This window comes from Osmerus eperlanus, chromosome 5 (genome assembly GCF_963692335.1).
Source record: "Osmerus eperlanus chromosome 5, fOsmEpe2.1, whole genome shotgun sequence".
NCBI lineage: Eukaryota > Metazoa > Chordata > Actinopteri > Osmeriformes > Osmeridae > Osmerus > Osmerus eperlanus.
In genome coordinates this window covers 2,026,391-2,051,075 of record NC_085022.1, presented here as the reverse complement: position 1 = coordinate 2,051,075, position 24,685 = coordinate 2,026,391, and the positions used below count along the sequence as shown (strand labels likewise).

General features: G+C 46.4%; 3 protein-coding genes across 3 annotated transcripts; 2 read left to right on the top strand and 1 right to left on the bottom strand.

Annotated features, from left to right (window-relative positions):
* Positions 1-3,747: 3,747 nt before the first annotated feature.
* zgc:153031 lies at positions 3,748-5,896 on the top strand. The gene is made up of 6 exons (XM_062460984.1): positions 3,748-4,050; positions 4,327-4,376; positions 4,533-4,638; positions 4,785-4,911; positions 5,345-5,460; positions 5,672-5,896. Exons 1-6 carry the CDS (start codon positions 3,950-3,952, stop codon positions 5,751-5,753), a joined length of 582 nt encoding a protein of 193 aa, XP_062316968.1. The 5' UTR covers positions 3,748-3,949; the 3' UTR covers positions 5,754-5,896.
* A 6,617-nt stretch (positions 5,897-12,513) lies between these two features.
* On the bottom strand, positions 12,514-15,485 carry mterf2 (mitochondrial transcription termination factor 2). The gene is made up of 2 exons (XM_062460983.1): positions 15,270-15,485; positions 12,514-14,600 (listed from the first exon to the last, which is right to left on the bottom strand). The coding sequence occupies exon 2, from the start codon at positions 14,566-14,568 to the stop codon at positions 13,441-13,443; it is 1,128 nt and encodes a 375-aa protein (XP_062316967.1). The 5' UTR covers positions 14,569-14,600; positions 15,270-15,485; the 3' UTR covers positions 12,514-13,440.
* A 3,782-nt stretch (positions 15,486-19,267) lies between these two features.
* On the top strand, positions 19,268-21,794 carry LOC134020760 (uncharacterized). The gene is made up of 2 exons (XM_062460980.1): positions 19,268-20,888; positions 21,293-21,794. Exons 1-2 carry the CDS (start codon positions 19,322-19,324, stop codon positions 21,382-21,384), a joined length of 1,659 nt encoding a protein of 552 aa, XP_062316964.1. The 5' UTR covers positions 19,268-19,321; the 3' UTR covers positions 21,385-21,794.
* Positions 21,795-24,685: the final 2,891 nt, after the last annotated feature.

The window sequence follows — 24,685 nt, the reverse complement described above, 5'->3', positions numbered from 1 at the left end:
CTCCATGGCCCAGCTTCGTAACTCAGGGGTCCGCAATTCATTTTTACAAGGGGCCACATGAGAAACCTGAAATGTGTTGGAGGGCCTCATCAATTTGCTCACTATTCATTTTCTCCCATTGTAAAAAGCAGTAAAGTATATATTTTGATTAGCTGCTACTGGTTATCAGAAGAATAAGGATATTCTGTAAATATTTATATAAATATTTTAGATTTTGGTGTAGGTCAAATAGGAAAGATTATAGAAGTAATAAACAGTATAAACAGCAACAACAGTGTTTCATTTTATTTGTAACCAGTTAATCTTCACAAACACTGAAAAGTTGTTTTGCAGTATGTTAAAGATGTGGAATTGATCAACTTTATACAAAAAGAAATACGTTTTTTCAGTTCATTTTGTTCTGTGAGAGAAATCCAGTGGGCTTGAACAAGTGCATCAAAATCTGTCTGAATGCGAAGGACAGCTGACAGGTAATGATCAGGGTCTGCAGTTCAACTAGCAAACCATCAGCCCGCGCCCACTGAATCAGTCAAGTTCTTATTCTGTCCATGTTAGTTTTTTTTCTTCACAGCTTTCACTTTGACCTCAGTAAACAGATACTTAGAAGTCCATGTCTTGTTAAAAGTTAATCAGTGGCAAAGTTTTTCATTTTCGAGGGCTAACCAACAGCTAACTCTCCTGTCGGTGAGGTTGCGCAAGCGCACATATGTAAATCGCCTGATCACTGTAGTCTTTCAGGACTACATATTCACTACCGCTCAACACATTTATTTATTTTAAATTTTTGATTTACCTCACCCGGATTGAGACAGCCTGTGGCCGGTTATGGCCCGCGGGCCATACAATGCCCAGGTCTGCTAAACTGACTCTCTGGTGCTCAGGTCGTAATTTCAATCACACAGCACGGAGCTACAGGAATATCTGGACCACAGCCAATCAGAGGCAAAGACCCGCCCCATCTCTGTCTCTGATTGGTTTAGACCACGATATGATCCAACCATGAGTGTCAGTTCCGTCTTAAGATAACAAACGCTTCGTTTGTGGAGAGACAGCGGATGCGAGGAGGTTAGGTGCACCGGTGCGACCTAGGAAAAAATTTAGTCGCACCCGTACACATTTTGGTCGCATAGAGCCCTGGCCCTTGCTAATATAAATCCCTAATTTCACTGGATAACAATTAATACATTTATGTATTATTAGGCAAAATATTGAATGAATGAAAAAACTAAGGATGTCCCTTTCTTCATGAACTACCAGCATCAAATGATAATAAACTATAATAATTATTATTATTTTTAGGGGTGCTGAGTTGAAATTTAGGGGTTCTTGAACACCCCTAAAAAGGGTCTAAAATCGCCACTGCAAGCAGCCCTGTAAGGAGACGTAATACTAGTATTCCTGGGAGTCTTAACCCTCGTGCTGCCTTCGGGTCACATGACCCAAAGGTTCATAACGAACCATCGTTGTGTTTACCCAATTTTACCCAATACAAAAACAAATTAAAATAATTTTCTTTTAACCTTTGCAATGTGGGGGGTCTGAGACAGCCTAGCTGTTAAAAGAAAATGCTTCACTTTGTCTTTGTATGCGGTAAATTTGTAGCAATACGACGGTGGGTCACAATGACTGATGGGTCAGAATGACCCGAAGATAACACAAGGGTTAATACTTCTTTTGGATAAAAGTATTGTGACGATTTGCTAGGCGAGTACGTTCCCCAGACGTACTCGGTGAGACGCTGAGACGGACAATTTGCAGCAATATCTCGGTTATAATTTATTTTTTATTTTCAGCGGAGCCAGAAAACTAGTAGACACACTGCCGTACTTGGTTGCAAAACGGTAAAACAAATGCTTTAAGTCAAAACAAAGAATACAAATAATTGGAGAAGTCTCAGGCGGTCCCTCAACCGCTGTTTGCACCAGTGTTGGCTCCACCACCCCCTCCTTCACCTAATCGGAACCTTTAAAGAAAGCACAATCACGAATATGAGTTTCACCTGGTTACCTGATCCTATCAATAAGTGTCCTTACGCCTACCTCCTCGGAGAGGGTGCCCCCGGACCCTGTATTCCACCTGACCCCTCACAGTATTTGCAAAAGATTACGTTAGTGTGGAGGCCTGGTTTCAGACCAGTCAACAAACACACCCTGGGATCCCACATAGACATACTAAAACCTGTCTGATGTTCTGCTTTCAGTTTGAGACCAATTGGAATTAACAACGGTACAATATCAGTTAACCCATAAGAATGGATTGGAATGTGATGGTCTTGTGTGTTAAAAGGTGAGTTGGTCTTTCCACTGGGCCCATTTAAACAGTTCAGAAACGTGTATTTATTTTACGTTCTGCTCTGGATTACAGTTTCACACCTCAAAATGTATTTGTCACATAAACAGAAATTCGTAAAAACACTCAATAGTGTAAAGCAGACATTACTTTGTCATATTTGACACATAACATTAGCCATTCGGATTTGAATACGTAAAACGATGGTTTTGACAAATAAAGAGGGAAATATTTCGGGAGGCCTCCTAACTCCAGTTGAGAGGGGGAAACAGCTCAGAGTCCTCTCCAGCAGAGAGAGAGAGATTTACACAGCATATTTAAACTCAGGTTAGGTAAATTTTGTGAAACTAGAAAATCTGTCTTGAGTTTGAAAGTATCCAACCCTTCACATCCCACCCCCTCCCTTCACAGCCACTCCTCTAACGCACGCTGCTTGGCCACTGCCGGGAGGGAGGTAGACAGACAGACAAGTAGCCCGTCCAATCATTGCATTCGGTCGAGAACGCTGATTGGTCCTGTTTATTACAGTCCTGACAGCCACAGATTCGTCAGAGCATTTGATTTATTGATTGCTACCAGGATGTGAAGTTTAACGAGCTTCTCAAGAGCATACCTGCCCTGGGCAATGGAAGGCTTTTGAATGCAGGTTTTCATAAAATAAAAATAAATAAGTGAGATGTCGTTTTTCCAGAACATTCAGAGGCAGACAAGCCACATGTGCTGAGGAGAGGACTCTGTTCTCTGCCTACTCAACCACAGGAACATACTGTTCTTAACGTGTGTGTGTGTGTGTGTGTGTGTGTGTGTGTGTGTGTGTGTGTGTGTGTGTGTGTGTGTGTGTGTGTGTGTGTGTGTGTGTGTGTGTGTGTGTGTGTGTGTGTGTGTGTGTGTGTGTGTGTGTGTGTGTGTGTGTGTGTGTGTGTGTGTAAGAGGCAAATGTATATGATTTCCCCACCAGGGTCCTTCACTGTTTTCCAATTGTCTCTATAAGGAGCTGAGGAAGTCCTGAAAGTGTTTGAAATTTGAAGATTTTTTCAACAACATGGTTTATCTAATGGCTCAAGACAGGGAGCCTGCAAGGTACTACTATTAGTGTGGGGACAAACAGTCAGAACACAGGATTTTACCACTAAATTATTCTGTTAACAGCCACATGTTATTTTTTTCATATCTTCTGGACATTTTAAGGTAATAATTTTACCAGTATGAGCTTCTGAGTCATAAAGTTCACCAGCGCACGTCTTTCTATTGCTACTGCAGTATATTTTGTTTGTTTGTTTTATCTGTTGTTTGTGGATATGCAATAAACAAAACGTAATCTAGCTCTAGCTTTTGGTGGTGTATGGTTATCCATTGGTTGACCAGTTGCTAGAAACTTTCCTTTTTGTTCCATTTAAGCTATTGCACAATGTTTAGCTGGCCCATTGAAAGTCACGTTGCATTCCTTCCCAGCGTTTCCAGATGTGGGGGCTAACATTGTAGTGGTGAATTCAACACAGGCTAATCGATACACATTTGTGGCTCCGCCTTGTTTGTTCCATAGTGGTCATTCATGATCCTATTGCGCACATTCACAAGCTGATTGACGGATGCAGTTATGTAAGAAACAGTGATAATCTCACTTTGCGCAGTCGTGTTTAATTCTAGGCTATTACAGACAATGAGTTCGGACAAGGAGCACAGAAGACCGCTTCGGCTCATCGCGGCAGTGTGCAACAACTGGGGGATAGGGAAGAACGGACGCTTGCCTTGGCATTTACCGTAAGAATGAAGACGTAGACTATACAGTAGGCTAGTAGGCTTACGGATGCGTAAGGCATTTTCGTTTCGAATCAGGAACGACGCATTTGTCAATTTACAGGTTGTTTGAATATGGTACTATCTGTTTACTATTAAATTTTGATGGCTCTACACATATTTGAATCTCGTGTAATTATTAGATCGTTGTTTGTCATTGAATAATTTTATCTTAAGTTTTATAGGTAGGCTAATCTCCGTTTAGTCAAGTAGATTTCAACCGCTATCTCCTTTTTACAGGACAGAGTTCAAGTTTTTTGTAGACACAGTCACAAGAGTGTCCCGAGCAGGTAAAATGGAAATTTAAAAGATTTTGTACTGAACTATGATATTTATTTTCGAGGCTTATCTCAACCTTTTAATCTAGATGGTGCAGGCACGTTTAATCAAGTATAGCTATAATAGTGTACCTAAAGACACGATTCCTTTTTGTGGTTGTGGTGCAGGAAAGATTAACCTGTTGATTTGGGGAAAGACCTGTTGGTACTCCAACCCCGAAAGTCTGTTTCCCATGTCTAATGTTGTCCATGTGGTTCTGAGCAAGACCCTCAGGTGAGACACACACACACCGCCGCATGTCAATACGGTCCCAGTTGCGCTTTATCTGAATATTGAAATGATAGCCGCTTGAGATGTAGCGTATTTTTTTTGCTGGGGTCCTCTTGGTTTTTTAATGGTCGTGTTGCGGTTCCTCCCAGCGCCGTACCCGAATACGCGCATTTCCTTTGCAGGGATTTTAAAGCGGCCGTGGGCCAGACGTCTCTCCCTCACATCAGGGACCTTGTAGAGACCATCTGGGTCGTGGGAGGGCACCAGGTCTACAAGGTAACTGTTATGCAAAATGAACCAAAGTGTGTTACTCTGTGTGTTTGTGTGTGTCTGCGTCTATCTGTGTGTGAATGTGTGTGTGTGTGTGTGTGTGAATGTGTGTGTGTGCAGCGATGTTATCTTCGGGTCATGTTGACCCTTCAGTCATTGTGACCTCCCCATGTGTTGCGACAACTTTACCTCATACAAAAATAAAGTGAAGCATTTTCTTTTAACCGTCACACATCACCCCCCCACACACACACACACACACACATAGTGCGAAGGTTAAAAGAAAATGCTTTTTATTTGTTTTTGTATTGGGTAAAGTTGTCGCAGCACAACGATGGGTCGTTGTGAACCTTTGGGTCATTGTGACCCGAAGGCAGCACAAGGGTTAAGTACCATAGCTTCCTCTCCGGCTGCCACAGCATGGTTGTGTGGTCTGCAGGAAGGCATGGAACACCCCTGGTGTGACCTGGTCTACCTCACAGACGTCATGGCCGACTTCAACTGTGATGTCTTCTTCCCCAAACTTGACCGGAGGATCTTTATAAAGCAGTCTAGGTACAGTAAGAATGCAATTATCTCTGCGGTTGAAGGGTAATACCATTATGGTAATTTGTAATCAAATGAATATGGTAATTTAATTGTAATTCTATTTTCTTAGATAGTATCTGAACAAACATGGCCCCATGAAGATTATGGAGATTTTGTGAAATAATACAATGTTGGTGTGCATCTTAAGATATGTCTCTTTCTTTTTCTTGTGACCAAGGTTTCCACATGTTCCAAATGAGATTCAGGAGGAAAACGGCATAAAGTACAAGTTTCAAGTTTTCAAAAGAGCAGATCTATAGGTCTGGTGATGCTGTAATGACTGAATGAAGCAGAAATACAGGTCTGATCAGAGAAAGTCTCCTTCCACAGCCAACCATGCTGTGGATTCAAGACTTGTTGCAGGGTGTAAATTCCTGATTTCACAATAAATGACGTGCACAGATTTTTGCTTTGTTTATGGAAGGTGCAATAATTATATATAAACCTCTGGAGTCTTGTATGTTAATATCATTTAGACAACCTGTTACGCCCCAACTTTAGTGGCCCTATGGGGCAAACAAACATTCCGCCACTGACCCAAAACAACTACTAAGAACACCTTTAAAAGTACCAAATCCATGGGATTTATTAATACAACATAATTTCACAACTACAAGACAAAAACTCCCAGGCTAAGAGGCAGCAAGACCAGCAGTCCCCAAGCTCGAAGCCTCTCTCCTGCAGCAGGAAACTGGAGTCTTTATCTGCTGCTTGATCACCTGGCCAGGTGCATCTTATCTGGCAATCATGGGGAACACAACCTGGGCGGAGCTACAGAAAAGGGAAGGGAGGTGACAAACAAAGAACACAACACATGTGGCCGTAACACCCCCACCCTTAAAACAATGAATAAACAGTGAGTCACATACGATAGTACTAACAAGTTCACTGACCAATGTTTAATCATTGTACTCTGAAACAAAAATAGGGACTGCTTCTTACAAAAAGGTGTCAACTTAAAGTCAGAGGGGAATCAAAAAGCTTGCAGTTATGACAAACAAAGGGTAACAAGGTCAAAGTTCATTCAAAAAGGGCCAATGAAGCTGCTGCTACTAGGTTCAAGGATAGCAGCCAAACAAATACGTAGCCATACAAAGTGGATCCCACTCCCACAAGACACAAAATGGCTACCACCATGAGGTGAACAAACAAAGTTACTGCATTTACCCACAACCATACACAGCACCACAGGCGACCAACACAAAGTGGAGTGCAACAGACACAAACCAACAAGGGTCACAACAAGTAGACCACCTACAAAGTTGCTGTTATCCCAACAACAACACACAAGACCCAAGTTAAGTGAACTGCCACCACCACAACACAAAATGGACACCACGTGGTCTTCGTGATGGATGCAAGAAACCAGCAACACAGTGACCTATATATGTAGTGGGTGTGGCCTTCCAATCCAAGATCCACTGATCTCTGGAGCGACCACATCCCACAAACAAAAAGGGCACAACACAACTAACTAGAGAGGGTACAATTTCTGGGGAAATTGTAGGGTGTGCTTGCTTGCGTCGGTTGCACAGGGGTCCGTTTTTGAATGACATTTTTACAACTGATTTCTGTATATTTTATATGAAAATGCATACTTATTTATAAAGATTAAATAGATTTAAAAGCATTTTTTTTGCTGCTCATTTACAACTGAAAATACGAGTGAAGTGTAGAATGAAATAGATGTCTTCTCATTTCCCCTGCAAGAGGCAGCCTCATCGTTGAATCAAAACGAATAAATTTGGCAGACCGGTGTAAAAATGGACCTAATCTCTATGACTTAAACGTCATTTTAAGTTTTTCCCTTCTCGTGATATTTTCAGGCATGTAGCCTACTCATTGCATTCATTCATTAATAAAGAACCCCCTTTGAAGATTATTCTACGACGTTACCCGGCAGTAGAAGATGGAATCGCGATTCAGACAGTCCCATCTGCTAACTGAAAATATGCCCCCCAAAACGTAAATAAGCTTGACATTTATTTAGTGGAAAATCGCTCATTCATAAAAAGCTCACTGGTAGCGATCATTGTCAGTAACAACGCAAAATGCGATATAGCCCTGTGTGGAGAAGCTGCCCCGATAAATTGTACTACTACGGCACAGTACTAGACTACTGCTGTGTTCGTCTTGGTAGCGATTGCGTTGGTTGAATTGGATTTAACGTTCCGTTGTACGGTTTAAGCTGAAATTAATTATTTTCATGAACAGATTGACAACGTTTAGGCTGTGGCAATGAAGTTCAGGTTAGTAGTTAGATAGACTTTTGATTTAAGTAAGGGGAGTGCCGAACATGTTCTGTCGCCGTTTGACTTCCTACAGTTGTGTAAGCTAGATGTTTTTGTAGTGTGTCTCACGTAAGCTACAGCGTTGCAGTGAGCTACACTGGTTTGAAACCACAGGTAATGGTAATTTCACCAACAAATCGTTTACTAATGTCAGAATAAACCCTACAACGAAAATGTATATGTGAGGAATGTTTATTTTAACGATTGAAAACAGATACATCATAGACCACTGTAGTATGTGTTGCCCGGGCAACACAGGCTAATGTCATGATGCTAATACTTCAGTGAAATAGTAGACTACTGTTTCCGAAAGTAGATGTACTTCCTTAATAATATCAGCTTATATTGTACATTACACATCACAATTGTGTGTCATATCACAAAGTAAAATTAGTAAATAGTTATCACCTGGCCTCTTTGCTTGTGGCGTTTCTGCAGCTGCCTTGCAGTAAAGCTATAGTTAGCCTAGCTATCTCCCAGAAGTTAACGAGCTGCTAAACTAATATTCTGCTAGAGGTAGTCACGCGAGTTTTCGTGACGTTAGTGACGTAAGTAGCGTCATTGACTGTGGTTAGCAAGTTAGCCACCGTTAGCTTCACTTTTCGACACAAAAACGTAATTTCTACTTAAACCGTGCAACGGAACGTAAATCCCAATACAAGAAACTCAATCGCTACCAAGACGAAACTTTTGACACCTACGTTGTCTATGTAGGCCAAATATTGACTGAGTTTTAGGGGGGCAAAAATAAAAATAAATAAAAATAATAATAATATATATGTGAGAGAACAAAGGTTGTGCTCTCGCCGAAGGCTTGAGCACACCCAATTAGCTGCAATTCAAACACGTAAGAGCATCAACACACAAGTGGCCCAACCAAACATGGACTGCAACAACCACAACGCACAAATGGGTCACACAGTAGTCATCACTACACACAAAATGTTACCAATTTACACCTAAGCTGCAACCAAACAGTGACCCAACAAATGTGAAGTGCAGTATCCACAACTCAAAGGTCACGCACCACAAGTTACTGCTCAATACCATATCAAAAATCACAGCTGCACAAGACAAAATGACCATATAAAAATAGAAAGCCACTCAGATAGACCCGTTGCTGTGAATAGTGCAAATGACTGGACTGAACCTGTAGAGAAACACCCCAACCTGTCTACCATGATGGCTAACGTTCCTAGCTAGTCTTCAGTGGCGCACCGGGAGGCTCCTTTAAACGTTAAGCTCTGTAAGCAGGTAGCAGACCCAATACAAAGCCTACTGCCACACCCAGAAAACGTACCCACGTCCAGGTATACCACCAAAAATAAAAAAAGCAAAACAACAAAGTGGCAAGACTCTTGTCTGCCCGACGGCTATCTAAGTAGGATGCTCTCAAAACTCCAGGTCACTGAGGTGACTACCAGTCAAAAGCACTAAAGAAGCAACAAATTATCTAACAAAAGATGACCACTACGCAACACAAAGGCCATTAACTACTCACAAAACCTTACAAACATCTACCTCATGGATGTTCTATCCCGGACGAGCCCCCAATTGTTAAGCCCCAACTTTAGTGGCCCTATGGGGCGAACAAACATTCCGCCACTGACCCAAAACAACTACTAAGAACACCTTTAAAAGTACCAAATCCATGGGATTTATTAATACAACATAATTTCACAACTACAAGACAAACAAACTCCAAGGCTAAGAGGCAGCAAGACCAGCAGTCCCCAAGCTCGAAGCCTCTCTCCTGCAGCAGGAAACTGGAGTCTTTATCTGCTGCTTGATCACCTGGCCAGGTGCATCTCATCTGGCAATCATGGGGAACACAACCTGGGCGGAGCTACAGAAAAGGGAAGGGAGGTGACAAACAAAGAACACAACACATGTGGCCGTAACACAACCATCCTTTTACGTAATCCAATCGTCTCCACTAGTAAGGAAGGATATAGATATGTTTTGAAATATCTCACTCCAGTTCCTATCAGATCAATCATAATAAATAAATAACATTTAATATTTAGCAGACGCTTTTATCCAAAGCGACGTACGGGGGGGGGGGGGGGGTATTTGAACCTGCGGCATCATGCTGTCAGATGCTCAGCACTCCCCTCCCAGGACTCTGTTCTGGAGGAGCCTGACGGGTCAGGACAGCAGAGAGGGTGTCGCTGCAGGCCAGCTGGTGCTCGTTTACCCCTGCACTCTGATCTTGCTCTTCCAGGCGAAATGAGTCATGATGTCATCTTTCCTTTCTTATCAGAGGTATTCTGTCTCTCTCCCTCTCTCTCTCTCTGTCTCTCTGTTCTCTCTCACTCTGTTCTCTCTCTTTCTCTCTGTTCTCTCTCACTCGGTTCTCTTTCTCTCTGTTCTCTCTCACTCTGTTCTCTCTCTTTGTCTCTCTCTCTCACTCTGTTCTCTCTCTTTGTCTCTCTCACTCTGTTCTCTCTCTTTGTCTCTCTCTCTCACTCTGTTCTCTCTCTCCCTCTCTCTCTCTGTTCTCTCTCTCTGTCTCTCTGTTCTCTCTCTCTATGTTCTCTCTATTTGTCTCTCTCTCTCACTCCATGTCTATTTCTCTCTCTCTCCCTCCGTCGTAGAGAGGGCTGACGTCAGTAGTGATCCATGGGTTAGTCATGTAAAGGTGGGGTTGGCTCCCAGCCACAGACGATGCCCACTCCGCACACATCTGATGCGTCTGATCTGGGGGTCTCTGGTTTCTCTGGGGTCTTGTAGATTATTTTATTTTTGAAATACATTATAATATGATAAAAGAGGCTGTTAGGCACTTTAGGACAAAACATGCCATTTATTATGTAAACTGCTGTTGTGAATGTTTCATAGTAATCATTTAAGGTTTGCTGCAGGTTATTTATAAAATATCTTGCAAGAATGTCTATAAAATGGATGTATTTTCATTGTATTCAAAATGTTTGATAATAAATGATCAATTTCATGAATGACTGATTCCTCATTAACCCTCGTGCTGCCTTCGGGTCACATGACCCAAAGGTTCATAACGAACCATCGTTGTGTTTACCCAATTTTACCCAATACAAAAACAAATACAAATAATTTTCTTTTAACCATTCCAATGTGGGGGGTCTGAGACAGCCCGACAGTTAAAAGAAAATGCTTCACTTTGTTTTTGTATGAGGTAAATTTGTCGCAATACGACGGTGGGTCACAATGACTGATGGGTCAGAATGACCCGAAGATAACACAAGGGTTAAGCCACTTATTGCACGTGTATATCAGACCACTAAGGGGAGCTCTAAGACCAGTCAGTGAGTCAGATGACAGGCTCGAACTAAGGCTACTTTTTTCAGTTAACATTTTCAGTTTTTTCTTTTTAATATATATAGTACAGTACCTCACCATGCATTCACTTATAAATCTATCCATATATTCACTCATTCATTGGTTTGAACTTTTAGAAAGTCACCTTCACAAGGGGAGACAATGGCAGGGAGAGCAGCAGGGAGGAGATGCTTAGATCTCTGAACTCAGCTCACATTCATTCTGAGCCCTACTGGCCTCGAGTGTTGAATATTTACCACCATCACCCTCCACAATACTGCTCTCTGCTGGAAATCACAGGGCTTAATTGCAGGTGTCACCCCTTTCCATATTTTCTGCCCTATTCCATTAGCGTGCTTCCCTGGCTGGTGATGTCATGTGTCACGTCTAAAATGAAAACAAACAATCTATAGATCTGCTTATTAACCTGTTGTGCTTTGGTCACTTACTCAGCCTGAAGGGGGGAGAGTGGAGGGAACAGGAATCAGAGCAGAAGAGAGGGATTATACAGACATGAAAGGATAGAGGATGAAGAGGATGAATAGGAGAGGCTGAAAGCACATTTAAACAGAAAACACTTAGTAACTCTCAGGCACTGTAGTGCCTGCAGTGTCCCCAGACTCTACTTCTAGGCAGATCCTCCCACCTTCGGAAACAAATGTTCCTGTTTACAACCAGCTGACATGCCTTAAACAACCCCCCCCTCCCCAAGTCCTTCTGGGTACATAGCTGCTGGATGTACTTCAGTCTATCCCTGGGCACCGCCACACTCGATTCCAACATGCCCTCCCCCCTCCGCCGTCACCATGACAACCAGCTTCACGCTGCGCATGGGCCACATGGAAACCGTTTTTCCAGACGTGTCTCCGATGCCTCCCATTGGTCAGCCCCCAGCGTCCCCTCTTCCTACTCGCTGACCGTCATACACGCCTTCAGACGGGGACCTTGAGGTACACGGTCTTGGGCTCATTAGCTGCATAGCTGGCTCTCCATTAAAAAGCACTCTAAGCCTGGTTTGAGCCCCAACTGGCCTCGGAGCAGAGAAGGGGGGGGGATGGGGGGAGAAACAGAGAGGAGACACAGAGAGGAGAGAGAGAGACAGAGAGGAGAGAGAGAGACAGAGATGGAGAGACAGAGAGAGAGACAGAGAGGAGAGAGAGACAGAGATGGAGACACAGAGAGGAGAGAGAGAGGAGAGAGACAGAGATGGAGACACAGAGAGGAGAGAGAGAGAGGAGAGAGACAGAGATGGAGAGACAGAGGAGAGAGACAGAGATGGAGAGACAGAGAGGAGAGAGAGAGACAGAGAGATGGAGAGACAGAGGAGAGAGAGAGACAGAGATGGAGAGACAGAGATGGAGAGACAGAGGAGAGAGAGAGAGACAGAGATGGAGAGACAGAGATGGAGAGACAGAGAGGAGACAGAGAGGAGACAGAGAGATGGAGAGACAGAGAGGAGAGAGACACACAGAGAGAGAGAGATAGAGGGAGAGTGAGAGAAGGCCTTCAGAAGGAGTAATGTGCCCTGCCAGCGACCCGGCCCACAGGCCCCTCTACAGCCTCCTACATATTCATTTAGCTGAGCAGAGAAATACAGGCGAGCACTTATCCAAAACACTCCAAGTTTCAGGGCAAACCAACAAGACCTCGGACAAGTTATCTACGTCGGGAAAACACAATTAATGACTCACAGCACATCTGCAATGATGAGTATTTTCATGGATATCTAAATAGCAGTATTTTCCAGAGCCGATGAGGTCAAAGTCAGTACACTTGCAGATTCAACTGCAACTTCTCTCTTTTTTTGTCGTCGGGTTGATGAAGAAAAGTTCTGTCCGTGTCTTCAGGTGCTGGGTTCATAAGTACGTAGCAATCTGCAGATTGGAGACAGACTTTACCAAACATCTCGACATAAAAATGACCAGTTCAGACACAACGGTACTAGCAAAGTCTCTCTGAGGCATGAAGGTCAGAGGACTGTGTTTATAGTGAACAGAGAGAAACAAAGATAACAAACAGCCAACAGGTGTTTGTTATTATAGGCAGGCGGATCCCACATCACAGACCTGTGACATCATCAGAACACAGCAGGGTACAGGAGGAACACAGACATGCGAATAATAAGACAGGATATGAACCGATGGATGACAAGGCACTAGCTGAATCAACCGATTGTGATAAAGATAAGCACATTGGAAACCCCATATATTCCACAGAGTTAATGAAGGTTCGTTTGTTCACTGTGTTCTCGGCATAACTAGCACCACTTTAGTTGTTTAGGTCTCGTTCCCTTTCAAATCCACTTTCCATCCATTACCAATAAATAAACCTCCTCATAATTCCCATGTTCACGCCGGTCTCAGTCGTCTCCTGCCAGAGGAGCCACAGGGTTGAAGAGGGGCCTGTCCCTGCGTAGCTGCAGCTTGCTGTAGCTCGCCTCAAAGTCTTTCTTGGTGCCGTTGAGAACCTCCAGGCTGCCTGTCCCCACGTTGTAGCCGCGAGCCCTCAGTCTCTGGAAGCGGTAGCTGACGATCTGGGGGGTCAGCTCCAGCACCGAGGGGGTCTGTATGATCTGGGCCAGGCTGACCCCGGCGCCGAGCAGCCCCTGGATCCTCTCCTCCAGGACGGCTTCGGGGAAGTAGAGCAGGGCCGGGCAGCGGAGGACGATGTCCTGGAGGTCAGCGTCGGAGCAGGCCAGCTTGTCCTGGGAGTAGGCCAGGGAGAGGCGCATGCCGTGTGGGTTGAGTTCGGTGACGAAGCCCCGGAGCTTGGAGAGCAGGCGGAGGAGCTGGGCTGCAGAGAAGCCGCGGGCGCTGAGGAACAGCAGGTTCTCCCTCAGCACCTCGGGGGGCTTGAGGAGCACGAAGGGGTTCTGGCTCAGCAGCTTCTGAAGCCAGACCCTCATGTTGGCCTCCTCTCCGCCCAGCTCCAGATAGGCTTCCTGCAGAGTCTTCACCATCACCTGGTTGTGCTGCACCGGCCGGCTGAAGCTCTGCGGGGCGCTGGCCATCAGCTTGGCGACCACACGTCTGTTCAGCTGCAGGCTCCGGAAGAAGACGATGTTCTCCCGCTGGTTGCTGTGGTGGCAGGAGGAGGTGAAGAAGGAGGCGGGGAACTTCTCGATGATGCCCACCAGGTCCTTCGGGTTGGGGCAGAGAGAGCTCCAGAGCTCTCGCTGGGCCAGCATCTCGTCCGGGCTGCAGAGCACAGCCTCGGGGAACAGCTCCAGGACCCGGGCGATCACGGGCCCTTCGGCCCCTAGGTCCCTCAGCAGCTGGGCGGTCTGGCTGACGTACGCCGGGCTCTGCTGCAGCACCCAGCCCTTGAGCTGGCGGATCTTCTGGATGTCCACGGACAGGTCATAGAGGGCGTCCACCGTCTCTGTGTTCTCCAGCGGGCCAGAGCTGGAACAGGGCCTGCTCAGGAGAGAGGGGTGTGGAAGGGCTTGGCACCGCGTACACAGGGACCTCACGATAACACGCAACATGGGGGGGATGTCCCTGGTAAATGCAGATTACCCTAAAGGAGAGGGAGGGAGGGGGAGAAGGGGAGGAAGAGAGGGAGGGAGAGGGGAGAAGGGGAGGAAGAGAGGGAGGGAGGGGGGAGAAGGGGAGGAAGAGAGGGAGGGAGGGGGGAGAAGGGGAGGAAGAGAGGGAGGGAGGGGGGAGAAGGGGAGGAAGAGAGGGAGGGAGGGGGGAGAAGGGGAGGAAGAGAGGGAGGGAGAGGGGAGAGGGAGGGGGAGAGGGAAAAAGGGAGGGAGAGAGGGAGGGAGAGAGGGAGAGGGGAAAGGGAGAAAGGTAGGGAGAGAAGGAGAAGGGGAGGGAGAGGGAAAAGGGGAGGGAGAGAGGGAGAAGGGGGGGAGAGAGGGAGGGAGGGAGCACACTGAGTTATGATTTATCTCCTGATAGGTTTCAGTGTGTGCATCTGGAGAGACCACAGATCACTATAACGTAGGAATGTTGTTAAGCATTTTCTTAGTTTCCATAACTTGCTTGTATGTGAGAAACTGGGAGCTGTAACTTGCTATCAGGCTCGGGGCTAGCTTTTCTTAGAGACTGGCGAAGAGCAAAATAATTACTGGACTGCAGGCATACTACCTAGACTAACGACTGTTTCAGAAAGGAAGCATGTTTGGTCATACATTTTGCATTCTTGGTAGTATAAACTTGTAAAAACGCTTTGCATTACCTTAAAGCTTGTTTACGTTGCAGACACCGGCAGCGGTCAGCGGATGTGGCGTTCTGTTATGACATTCTACCTCGTCATTTAGCTGGGTTGGGTGTGATTATTCTGACGTCCGGGCCACAGTGCCGCCAAGTGGCGGTGAATCGTTTCCCATGTAGTACGCTAACCAAATACAGTTTGAATTGTTGAAATGATGGCGAGAACAAGTGTTGTGCCCTCAGATGCACCCTGGCCCTGAAAAGAACCCCCTCGCAGGAGCGCGCGCACAAACCACTAGAATCAAAAAGTGAAAGATTTCGTCTTGATATCGCAACCAAACGGAGGGGAGACAGCGGTCTCACAATGTATTTTTTTAGAGAATAAAAGAGAACAACGTTTTTTTTTGTGGAAAACACAAAATCCTTAAAACTCGTCATTCAAAACGTATAGTGACGATTCGAACGGGAACCAATACCTGTCTTGCTCCACGACATCGCATTCGGAGGAAATATTGCCCAGCTATGATTACCAAAGTAAATGTATTTGGTTAGCACGTTCAAATTTTTTCACATGGCTCTTACCAAATGTATAGGTTCAAAAGGCAAATTCACAAAGTGCTTCACAACAAAATGACTTGGGATGTCTGACACCACAAATTAAGATACAAGAACATTTTAAATAGAAAACATGACAAACAACCATAAAAAACCCTCGACTACCTAAAGCCTCTTTGAAAAGCAGAGTCTTCAATTGCTTTTTAAAAGCTTCAGCATTAGCTTTAAAAGAAGGGGTAGAAGGGAAGAAACGTATGCAGGGGGAAAGCATTTCATGGCAGGCCTTGTTTTCCATTTGATGTAAATGCAACGCACTCTCTGCTAACTGTGACTAGGAAAGTGTCACATGCATGAAACTTAGTCTGCTTCCTCATACTAGTCCCCCCAATATACAGTAAGAATCATTTGATGCTGATACATACAGAACAGAAATCAGCTGGGGGCTGCATAGTGCTCAGAGTGCATCTGAGGGCACAACACCAGGTCGGGTTGGCGGTTGAAGAGTAGACCTTTTTTTGTGCCCCTATTCTTACCTCAACAATTAAAGGCGATTTCTCTTTCGGAAACATCTCCATTCCTTCTCACCTACAGCTATTTTGCATCCCACATTTCCATGAAATGTTTCAGACAAATTTACATTTCAAACAAGCTTCTCAAATCCACAGCTCTGATCGCTGCAATCAACCCGGTTAGAAGAGCAGGCAGCCAGAGGTCTTCACAGTAGGAGTTTAATCCCAATGCTTGATCACTCGGTTCTCCCAGCCCTGCACAGGAAACCTCATCAGATCCCAATCTGATACAGCAGAGCAATCTGAACACATTACTGAATGCCGGAGATGTTTATTTCGTTGTCCAGTTAATTCAGAGTCAGTATCAGAAACAGGTTAGCTGCCAGGGAGGTTATCACCACCAGGGAGCTGCTTTGGTCTGATGATTCATAAATGTGCAAGGACCAAATAAGCAAGAACAAAAGTGTGTTTTTTTTTTAATGACAAGTGAGCAATAGAAGAGCAGGCGTATCCAGTCAGAGTGAGTGTGGGTCCAGGGCCTTGTTTATGAGGCCGGCTGCAGTCGGCTAGAGGCTGTTCTTGTGCCGCAAGGTTTTCCTGTGACGGACCGCAGCGTCTGGCTACAGGGAAGTGGCGCAAAGAGTTTGTGACTAGGGTAAGTTGCATCATGCTGACACTACAGCATCTAAGCATTGTCTAGGTCTCAGAATTAACAGTCAAAGTCTGGCTACTCTAGCAGACACCATGTGGTCATTGTAACCTGGCACACGTCTCTCTATTTCTGAATGTAATCACATGAAACTGTTAATGGTTATCTTACAGTAAACGTAATAGTAACTTAATGTTAACTTTAATAGTTAATGGTTTATCAGAGCAACACATTTGTCATTGCTGTGCTGCTCTTACTGAGTAGCACAGCTGTGGTTAAAAACGCTTGGATCAGATCTGCTGTATCTCCCTGCTTCCTTTTAATGTCGCTCTGTTTCTTTTGAGGTCTGGTGTTGATGTTACAGAAGAACCGTCAGGAAACCATGGTTACAAACAACTTCAGCTAAACAGACCTCTATTTAACCAGCTCCCTTTCACTTCCACGCCAGTCTTCCTCCTGCAGAGAGAGACATCAGATTCATGGCACCCCAACCTGCAGTATGCTAGACACACGATTAGACTGGTCTCACAACTTTATTGTAACGTTACGATGCAGTAAACTATTTTTACTGTGTTTCCCAGGGGTCTAAGATATAACATTGTTTGTCTTTGGAACAACAGCAACAATGTGCACAAGATAATCTCATCTGTGATGAATCTCATTCTCTTGTTCTGTAAGGATTCAGCCCTGTGAGGTTGGTGTCAGCCTGGGCTCAGCTTTCAACCCCGCCCCTAAATTTAGAACAATTAGCATTGCAAGCTTCACCTGTGCCTTTGACTCTGTTTATAAACCCTGTCTGTTCCTCTGCTCCCTGCTAGATCATGTCGTCAGCATTCTTCCTGATCTCTCCCAGCGTCTAAAAAGGTTGAATTCCTGTATGGACCTCTGCCTGTTTTCTGACCCTGATTTTGCCTTTTAGTTTAGGATTGTTTGTGGTTTTATGAACTCTTTTCAGTCTGTGGGTTTGAAACCTTCCTGCTGTGTGAATTAAAACTTCCCTGTCTTCACAAAGCCTTGGTCTGAAACTTAGTTCCTCTTCTGCTCCTGACAAGATGTTTAGTCTCTGAATTCTTAGTCATGTCAGGACTGTGTAGTCAACCAATCTTTTCCGTCTTTTCCTTGCAATCATGAGCAAAAAAACAACAACATTGACCATTGTTTTTTGAAGGGCTTCTGATATACTTGAGAATTTGACTTTATTGTTTCGGAAAACTGTTACTTGGAACAGGATTCATTTCAGCTTCACTAGCTCAGCCGCAAGTAACAAGTGTCGGATCAGATCCAAGGACACGCTCACCCAGCCTGTATCTTTTGTCAGGGAGATTTTACACACCAAACAACAGAGGGTTGTTTGGTGTGTAAAAAGATTATAAGGCAACAGATTATACACTTACAGTGAGACTTACACTTTCACAACTGAGATACGCATGACCATGCATGCGCTGTACTGCTCGCACTTGCACCCATGGAATCATGACTGCACGCAAGCGAAGGCACACACTCACACAGTCTCTGTCACACACACAGTCTCTCTCACACACACAGTGTCTATCACTCACACAGTCTCTCTCACACACAGTCTCTCTCACACACACAGTCTCTCTCAGACCCACACAGTCTCACACACACACACACACACACAGTCTCTCTCACACACACAGTCTCACACACACACACACAGTCTCACACACACACACACACACAGTCTCTCTCACACACACAGTCTCTCTCACACACACAGTCTCACACACACACACACACACACACAGTCTCACACACACACACACACACACACACACACACAGTCTCTCTCACACACACAGTGTCTCTCACACACACACAGTCTCACATACACACACACACACACACACAGTCTCACACACGTGCACACGTCCCTCTCCTTATTTCAACCTTTCTTAGAAGCCCTTGACAGTGATTGACTGCGCCCATGAGTTAAACCTGTCTAACTACTCATCGGTGCGCCTCAAATGATGGCAGGACTCACAAGTTATATTAGTTGTTTCCCTATCTTTGTGCCACAGAATATGTTTTTATTTCTAAAACTGCCTTTCACCTGTGTACACAAAAAGATTAATGATTAACAGTGACGAATGAGTGTGAAAGCAATTTGTGTGTGCTTGCTTGTGTATGGGCCAGCTTGTGTGTGTGTGTGTGTGCGCGTGTGCATATGTGCGTGTGGGTGTGCACGTGTGTGTGTGTGAAGGAATCTACACTGTAAGAAGATACAATCTAGGGGCGTGGCCGTGTGACAAACGAAAGTAAGTTCCTTATTTCTAAGTCAGTCTGCCAATTCCAGCGTGCGAGAAACAGGGACAGCCAGTGTCAGAAGGAACAACCACCATTATGGAGAACGTAGGACTCCTACTCCTGCTCCTCCTCCTCGGCTCTGCCCGATCACAGAAGGGCCCGGAGCCCATCTTCAGACAGCGAGGCGAGGACATAGAGATGGGCTTCTGTTTTGGAGTGGACTACATCGCTGTTTACAAGCCAGGCCCAGGCAGGGACCTGTTACTAGGGAACTCCTCCGATGAGCCTCCCTCCCCCCTGTCGGATTACCAGGGCCGGGTGAGCATCACCAACAGACCCCCCCTGATGGGCCTCCAGATCAGCCAGCTTCGGGACTCCGACTCAGGGGTGTATCGCAGGGAGTGCTGGAAGGACGGGAGCCAGGTGGACGAGCATGAGCTGCAGCTGTTGGTTTGCGACCAGGAGACCAGCGCTCAGGAGATCACAGTGACGGAGGACGGAGGGGCGGAGCTGTTCTGCAACGGAAGCTTCACTGCTCAGGGCGGAGCCAGTGTGCTCTGGTACCACGAGGTGTTCCCAAACTACACCAGTGAACTGTTCCTGGACAGCAGGGTGTCCCTGGAGCCCCTGGAGGAGGAGCTGAGGGGTGCGGTGCAGGTGGGGGAGGGCGGGAGGACCCTCTACGTCACGGCCACCATGTTGAAGAGCAGCCATCACTTCCTCTGCCTGGTGATGGCAGGAGACAAGTGCCTCAGCTTCCACAACGCGTACCTGCTGAACCCCGATGAGCTGAGCGTGTTCCGCTCCGACGGAGAGAGGGTGGTGCTGGCCTGTCCCTCCACACACCGTGACACCACCCGGAGATGGGAGACACCGCTGGGTCAAGTCAACACCACCAGGAAGTCCCAGAGCGAAGGTGACAAGTGGGGGGATCGGATGTATGCGGTGGACGGCGATGAGCCGGGCTATTCTCTGGTCATCCCGGTGTTGTCTAAAGACCTCTTCGGCCAGTACTCCTGCTTCTCCCCCTCCCTGGTGGGCAAGTTCTCCCTGCTGAAGTGCCCCAGCAGGGAGCCTCGTACGCTGCTTGTCTCAGAGGGGGGAACCGCCACGCTGCCCTGCGACGTCGACGAGGAGGACAGAGTGGAAGTGCTGTGGTACCAACACAGATCCCTGGGGAACGACCAGCTCATCCTGGACTCCAGGGACACGTCCGTGGCCCTGCCCAAGCACCTCCGAGGCAGGGCCACGCTCTCAGAGCAGGATCACTCCCTGCTGCTGTCCCAGCTGAGCACGGAGGATATGGGGAAGTACTACTGTGTGGTGCTGGAGGGCGGCGGCGGGTTCCTGGACGAAGACGAGTACCCCGACCGTCCGGCTGAGGAGGAGGGGTATAACTATGACGATGACTACGAGCCCTGGCTGGACTCTGACCAGTGCTTCTCCAAACAGGTGACTGATCTGACGATGTCAAAAGGCAAAACGCCTGAACACACCCCAGCTCCAGCCCCGAGCTCAGCCGTGTATGCTGCTGGGGCGGTGGGCGTCCTGGTTCTCATCGGGGTGGTGACGGCGGTGGTGATCTGGAAGAAGAAAAGCGCCCAGAAACAAACAGCCAAGGGCCAGAAGACCAAAGACGTGGAGTTTGAGAAAGTCAGCACTAGTGAGAACTTGGTCTGACAGCTTGCAGGAGTTGTCTGACTGACGGTGACTGACGGTGGTCATTGGTCATATGGTCATTCCCCAGATGAAGAATAAGCCTACAGTCCTAGACTGCAAAAACGTGTCAGCGATTCTAGACCAGTATTAATCTGTGTTTAACTTCTTATTGTATTTTTGGTACTCTTTATTTTATAGCGTGTTGAGACTTTCAGAATTAGAAATGTCCAATGTCAAAATTGTTCAAGCGTTTTGTGGAGTCTAAATATTTTTCTCTCATTTTTAAAACACATTTTTACCTATTGTTTCCGGTCCACTAAAAGGTGAATTATTAATAAAACACACAAAAAAACAACATATGAAAGGGCCAAACTAACAAGGAGAATGACTGGCTTTCTTAAACCTCAGATGCTCTACGATGTCCTGGCACAGTAGAACTGAAACAAGGCATGACGACTCACGACTGTGTAGCAGAGCTCGGGGCCATTTTGATGACTTGATGACTAAACCAGTTAGGCTGCTGTCCTGACAGCGCCGGGGAATGTGGAAACAAAAAAACTGAAGTCGAAGTACATCCGACTAACATGGAATGGTCCTACACTTCCTCGTACTATAGGCTGGGCAGCAGTGCAGGGCTCGCCGTGTTTCACTGACGTTACAAAACAAAATACTTTTCAAAGTAGTTGTTCTTGCACACTATCGCAGTCTAGTGTTGGAGAATGGATGGGACAGGGGTGTCAGGCCTGATGAATATGCATCTTGAATAATCGTTTTTCTATGCAAGGCATTATCACATGAAAATACATGTCACACATATTTTGTACAGTATTACTTGTATATCAGTTCTATCACTAACATGGTTGGTCATGGCAATTATTAACTCATGAAGAAATAAAGATTCTCCTCTTTGGTTTTATCTTTTTTGTGTGCAAAGTGACCCTCAGCTTTCATGTTCAACACTTCCATATATTATGTTTTGACAGTCAAGAACTAGGAGTCATAAATAGTGCTGAAGATACAAGTACAATTAACCTTCAGCAGTCAGCAGAACTAAGAACACTAACAGTATATAACAGAGGAATAATTCATACAGATAGAGAGCCAGGCACCTGGACGAGGACCGAGAGACCCTGAGAGAGAGAGAGAGAGAGAGAGAGAGAGAGAGAGAGAGAGAGAGAGAGAGAGAGAGAGAGAGAGGGAGAGAGAGAGAGAGAAACAGACTAAGAGAAGAGGGGGAAATAGTTCTAAATAATGATGCACATGATTCATACAGTTCACAAACTGTACACAGAGATGTCGACATGAAATGTGTCTGACATAAACTTGACACTTCTCCGTTCTGGAGATGGGCTGCTTGCCAATTAGATCTAGTGAGTACACCCCCTCCCCACCCCCTACAGACACAAACACACCATCACACACAACCTCAACCATCGGACAGCACAAGAGCAGCTAGCACTCTGTGTTTACGCCCCAGCCAGCCACGGGGAGCGCAGGCGATCGATGCTTCCCAGATGTGAGTAAAGCAGCTGTTTGAGTTTCTCGTGGTTAATCACTAGTGGGCTCAGCCACACAGAACAGCCCTGAGACTGCAAACGCAACACAGCATAGAGATAGAGAGAGGAGGCCGCCCAGAGACCACGCTTGGCCCAGCGTACGCACTAACCTTCTGTTGTGGCTGGTGTAGAAAGGGGATGTAACTGATGTAACTGACGTAACTGGGCAAAGTACGGCTCGATTTATCTGTTACCTGTAAAGATAAATGTGTGCGTTTGTGTGCGTGAGTTGGGGTGTTTGTGTGTGTGCTTGGGTGGGTGTAGGTGTGTGACCTAGGGTACAGGTGTGTGTAGGTGTGTGTAGGTGTGTGACCTAGGATACAGGTGTGTGCTATAGGTGCTGATATGTAGTGGTCTGGGGCGGGCGCTGTCTGTGAGGGGCCTGCTGGTGACAGGCTTGCCCTGGAGAGGAGCAGGGCAGCTGGCTGGATCCTGCTGTGGTCCTGCTCTGACTGGCAGCTTGGCTGGATGGAGGATACAATCCAATCTGTAACCTTGAACGTTTGGTACACTGTGAATCTGTACGAAATTTGAATTCCTTATGATAGAATGTAATTTGTGGATTGAACACACACACACCTGCACACCCACACAAACACACACCTGCACACCCACACAAACACACACACACCTGCACACCCACACAAACACACAGAAAACACCCCCATGCACGTGCACACACATCCACGCACACACAAGGACCTCCACACACGCACACACACATCCACCCACACACACACAAACCACCACTGAGTGATGTGAAGGCCAATCACTGGCACACAGCTCACCGTGTGTCTGGTGTCCTGGGTGGCAGTGTGTTCCTGTGGTGGCAGTGTGTTCCTGTGGTGGCAGTGTGTTCCTGTGGTGGCAGTGTGTTCCTGTGGTGGCAGTGTGTTCCTGTGGTGGCAGTGTGTTCCTGTGGTGGCAGTGTGTTCCTGTGGTGGCAGTGTGTTCCTGTGGTGGCAGTGTGTTCCTGTGGTGGCAGTGTGTTCCTGTGGTGGGATCTACCAGGGCCCTTACTGCTGATGACGCAGTGTGGCTCTTTGAGTGAGGACCAGTTGGCAGAGAGGAGGGGGGGCAGCACAGACAGGGGGCCGAGGGGGGCGGGGGGGGGGGGGGCCGAGGGGGGCAAGGGGGGGGGCGAGGGGGGGGGGAGACAGAGCCTGAGAGAGCGATGGGCTGTGTTAATGGCCCAATTATGCACCACAAAGCATCACTGATGGGTCGGCTGCTCAGACTGTGGGGGGCAGAGAGGGGGAAGGGGGAGAGGGGAGGGGGAGGGGGAGGGGGAGGGGGAGGGGGAGGGGGACAGAGAGAGAGAGAGAGAGAGAGAGAGAGAGAGAGAGAGAGAGAGAGAGAGACAGAGAGAGAGAGAGAGAGAGAGAGAGAGAGAGAGAGACAGAGAAGAGAGAGAGAGAGAGAGAGAGAGAGAGAGAGAGAGAGAGAGAGAGAGAGAGAGAAAGAGAGAGTAAAAGAGAAGATTAGGGTAAATTGCCATGATGGGAGTGAGTCAGTGTGTTTCTGGCGTCTCCATGGTCAGCGTGTGGTGTCCCGGCTCAGCTCCATGGTCAGCGTGTGGTGTCCCGGCTCAGCTCCTACCTGACAGATTGGCTTTCCTCCCATCCGTCCCCACAGCCTCACAATAACAAACAAACCTTCTAGGCTTTACAATAACTTACCGCAGCATCCGCTCATGAAACTTCTGAGATGAGCGACAACTGGCCCTGAAATTCAATTCATCCTGTCAAACTAAACACTTTAGTGAAGGCAGGAACTCCCACACTATAAAACTGAACGTGAAAGAAATCATCTTCCAAGTAATCATCGTGTTTATGCTCCCAGGCACAACAGGCTTGTGGTCTGTTAATGGAGAACCCATCTCTGTGCCATAACGTACATTGTTTTTGTGTTTTTAACTTGTGTGTCGTTCTTGAACACAGAGCATCTTCACACGACAGGATAGACAAGGACCGGTAAGACAAGTTCCACAGTCGTTATCTTAGTCATTTAACTGTCCCCTTTTTTACTTGTTAAAACATTGACATGACACTGACATCTTCAAAACACCTGCTGATGTAGAGCCAAGAAAAACTTTCAGAGCCATAAAAATGGTCCTTTGCACCATGAACCGCTTACGACATAGTGCACCTGTAATCGCCTCTCTCCCCTTGTCACTGCAGTCAAGCAGGCATGGGGCTTGTATATAAAAAACAACTGTAGAACTGTCTTGTTGGAATACCCCCAT

Excerpts from the sequence above, each read along its gene's own strand:
- zgc:153031 (XM_062460984.1), top strand. The coding sequence starts at position 3,950 with ATGAGTTCGGACAAGGAGCACAGAAGACCGCTTCGGCTCATCGCGGCA. Across the intron at positions 4,051-4,326 it reads CGCTTGCCTTGGCATTTACC|GACAGAGTTCAAGTTTTTTG; the intron begins GTAAGAATGAAG and ends TCCTTTTTACAG. Across the intron at positions 5,461-5,671 it reads ATCTTTATAAAGCAGTCTAG|GTTTCCACATGTTCCAAATG; the intron begins GTACAGTAAGAA and ends CTTGTGACCAAG.
- mterf2 (XM_062460983.1), bottom strand. The coding sequence starts at position 14,568 with ATGTTGCGTGTTATCGTGAGGTCCCTGTGTACGCGGTGCCAAGCCCTT.
- LOC134020760 (XM_062460980.1), top strand. The coding sequence starts at position 19,322 with ATGGAGAACGTAGGACTCCTACTCCTGCTCCTCCTCCTCGGCTCTGCC. Across the intron at positions 20,889-21,292 it reads GTTTGAGAAAGTCAGCACTA|ATGCTCTACGATGTCCTGGC; the intron begins GTGAGAACTTGG and ends CTTAAACCTCAG.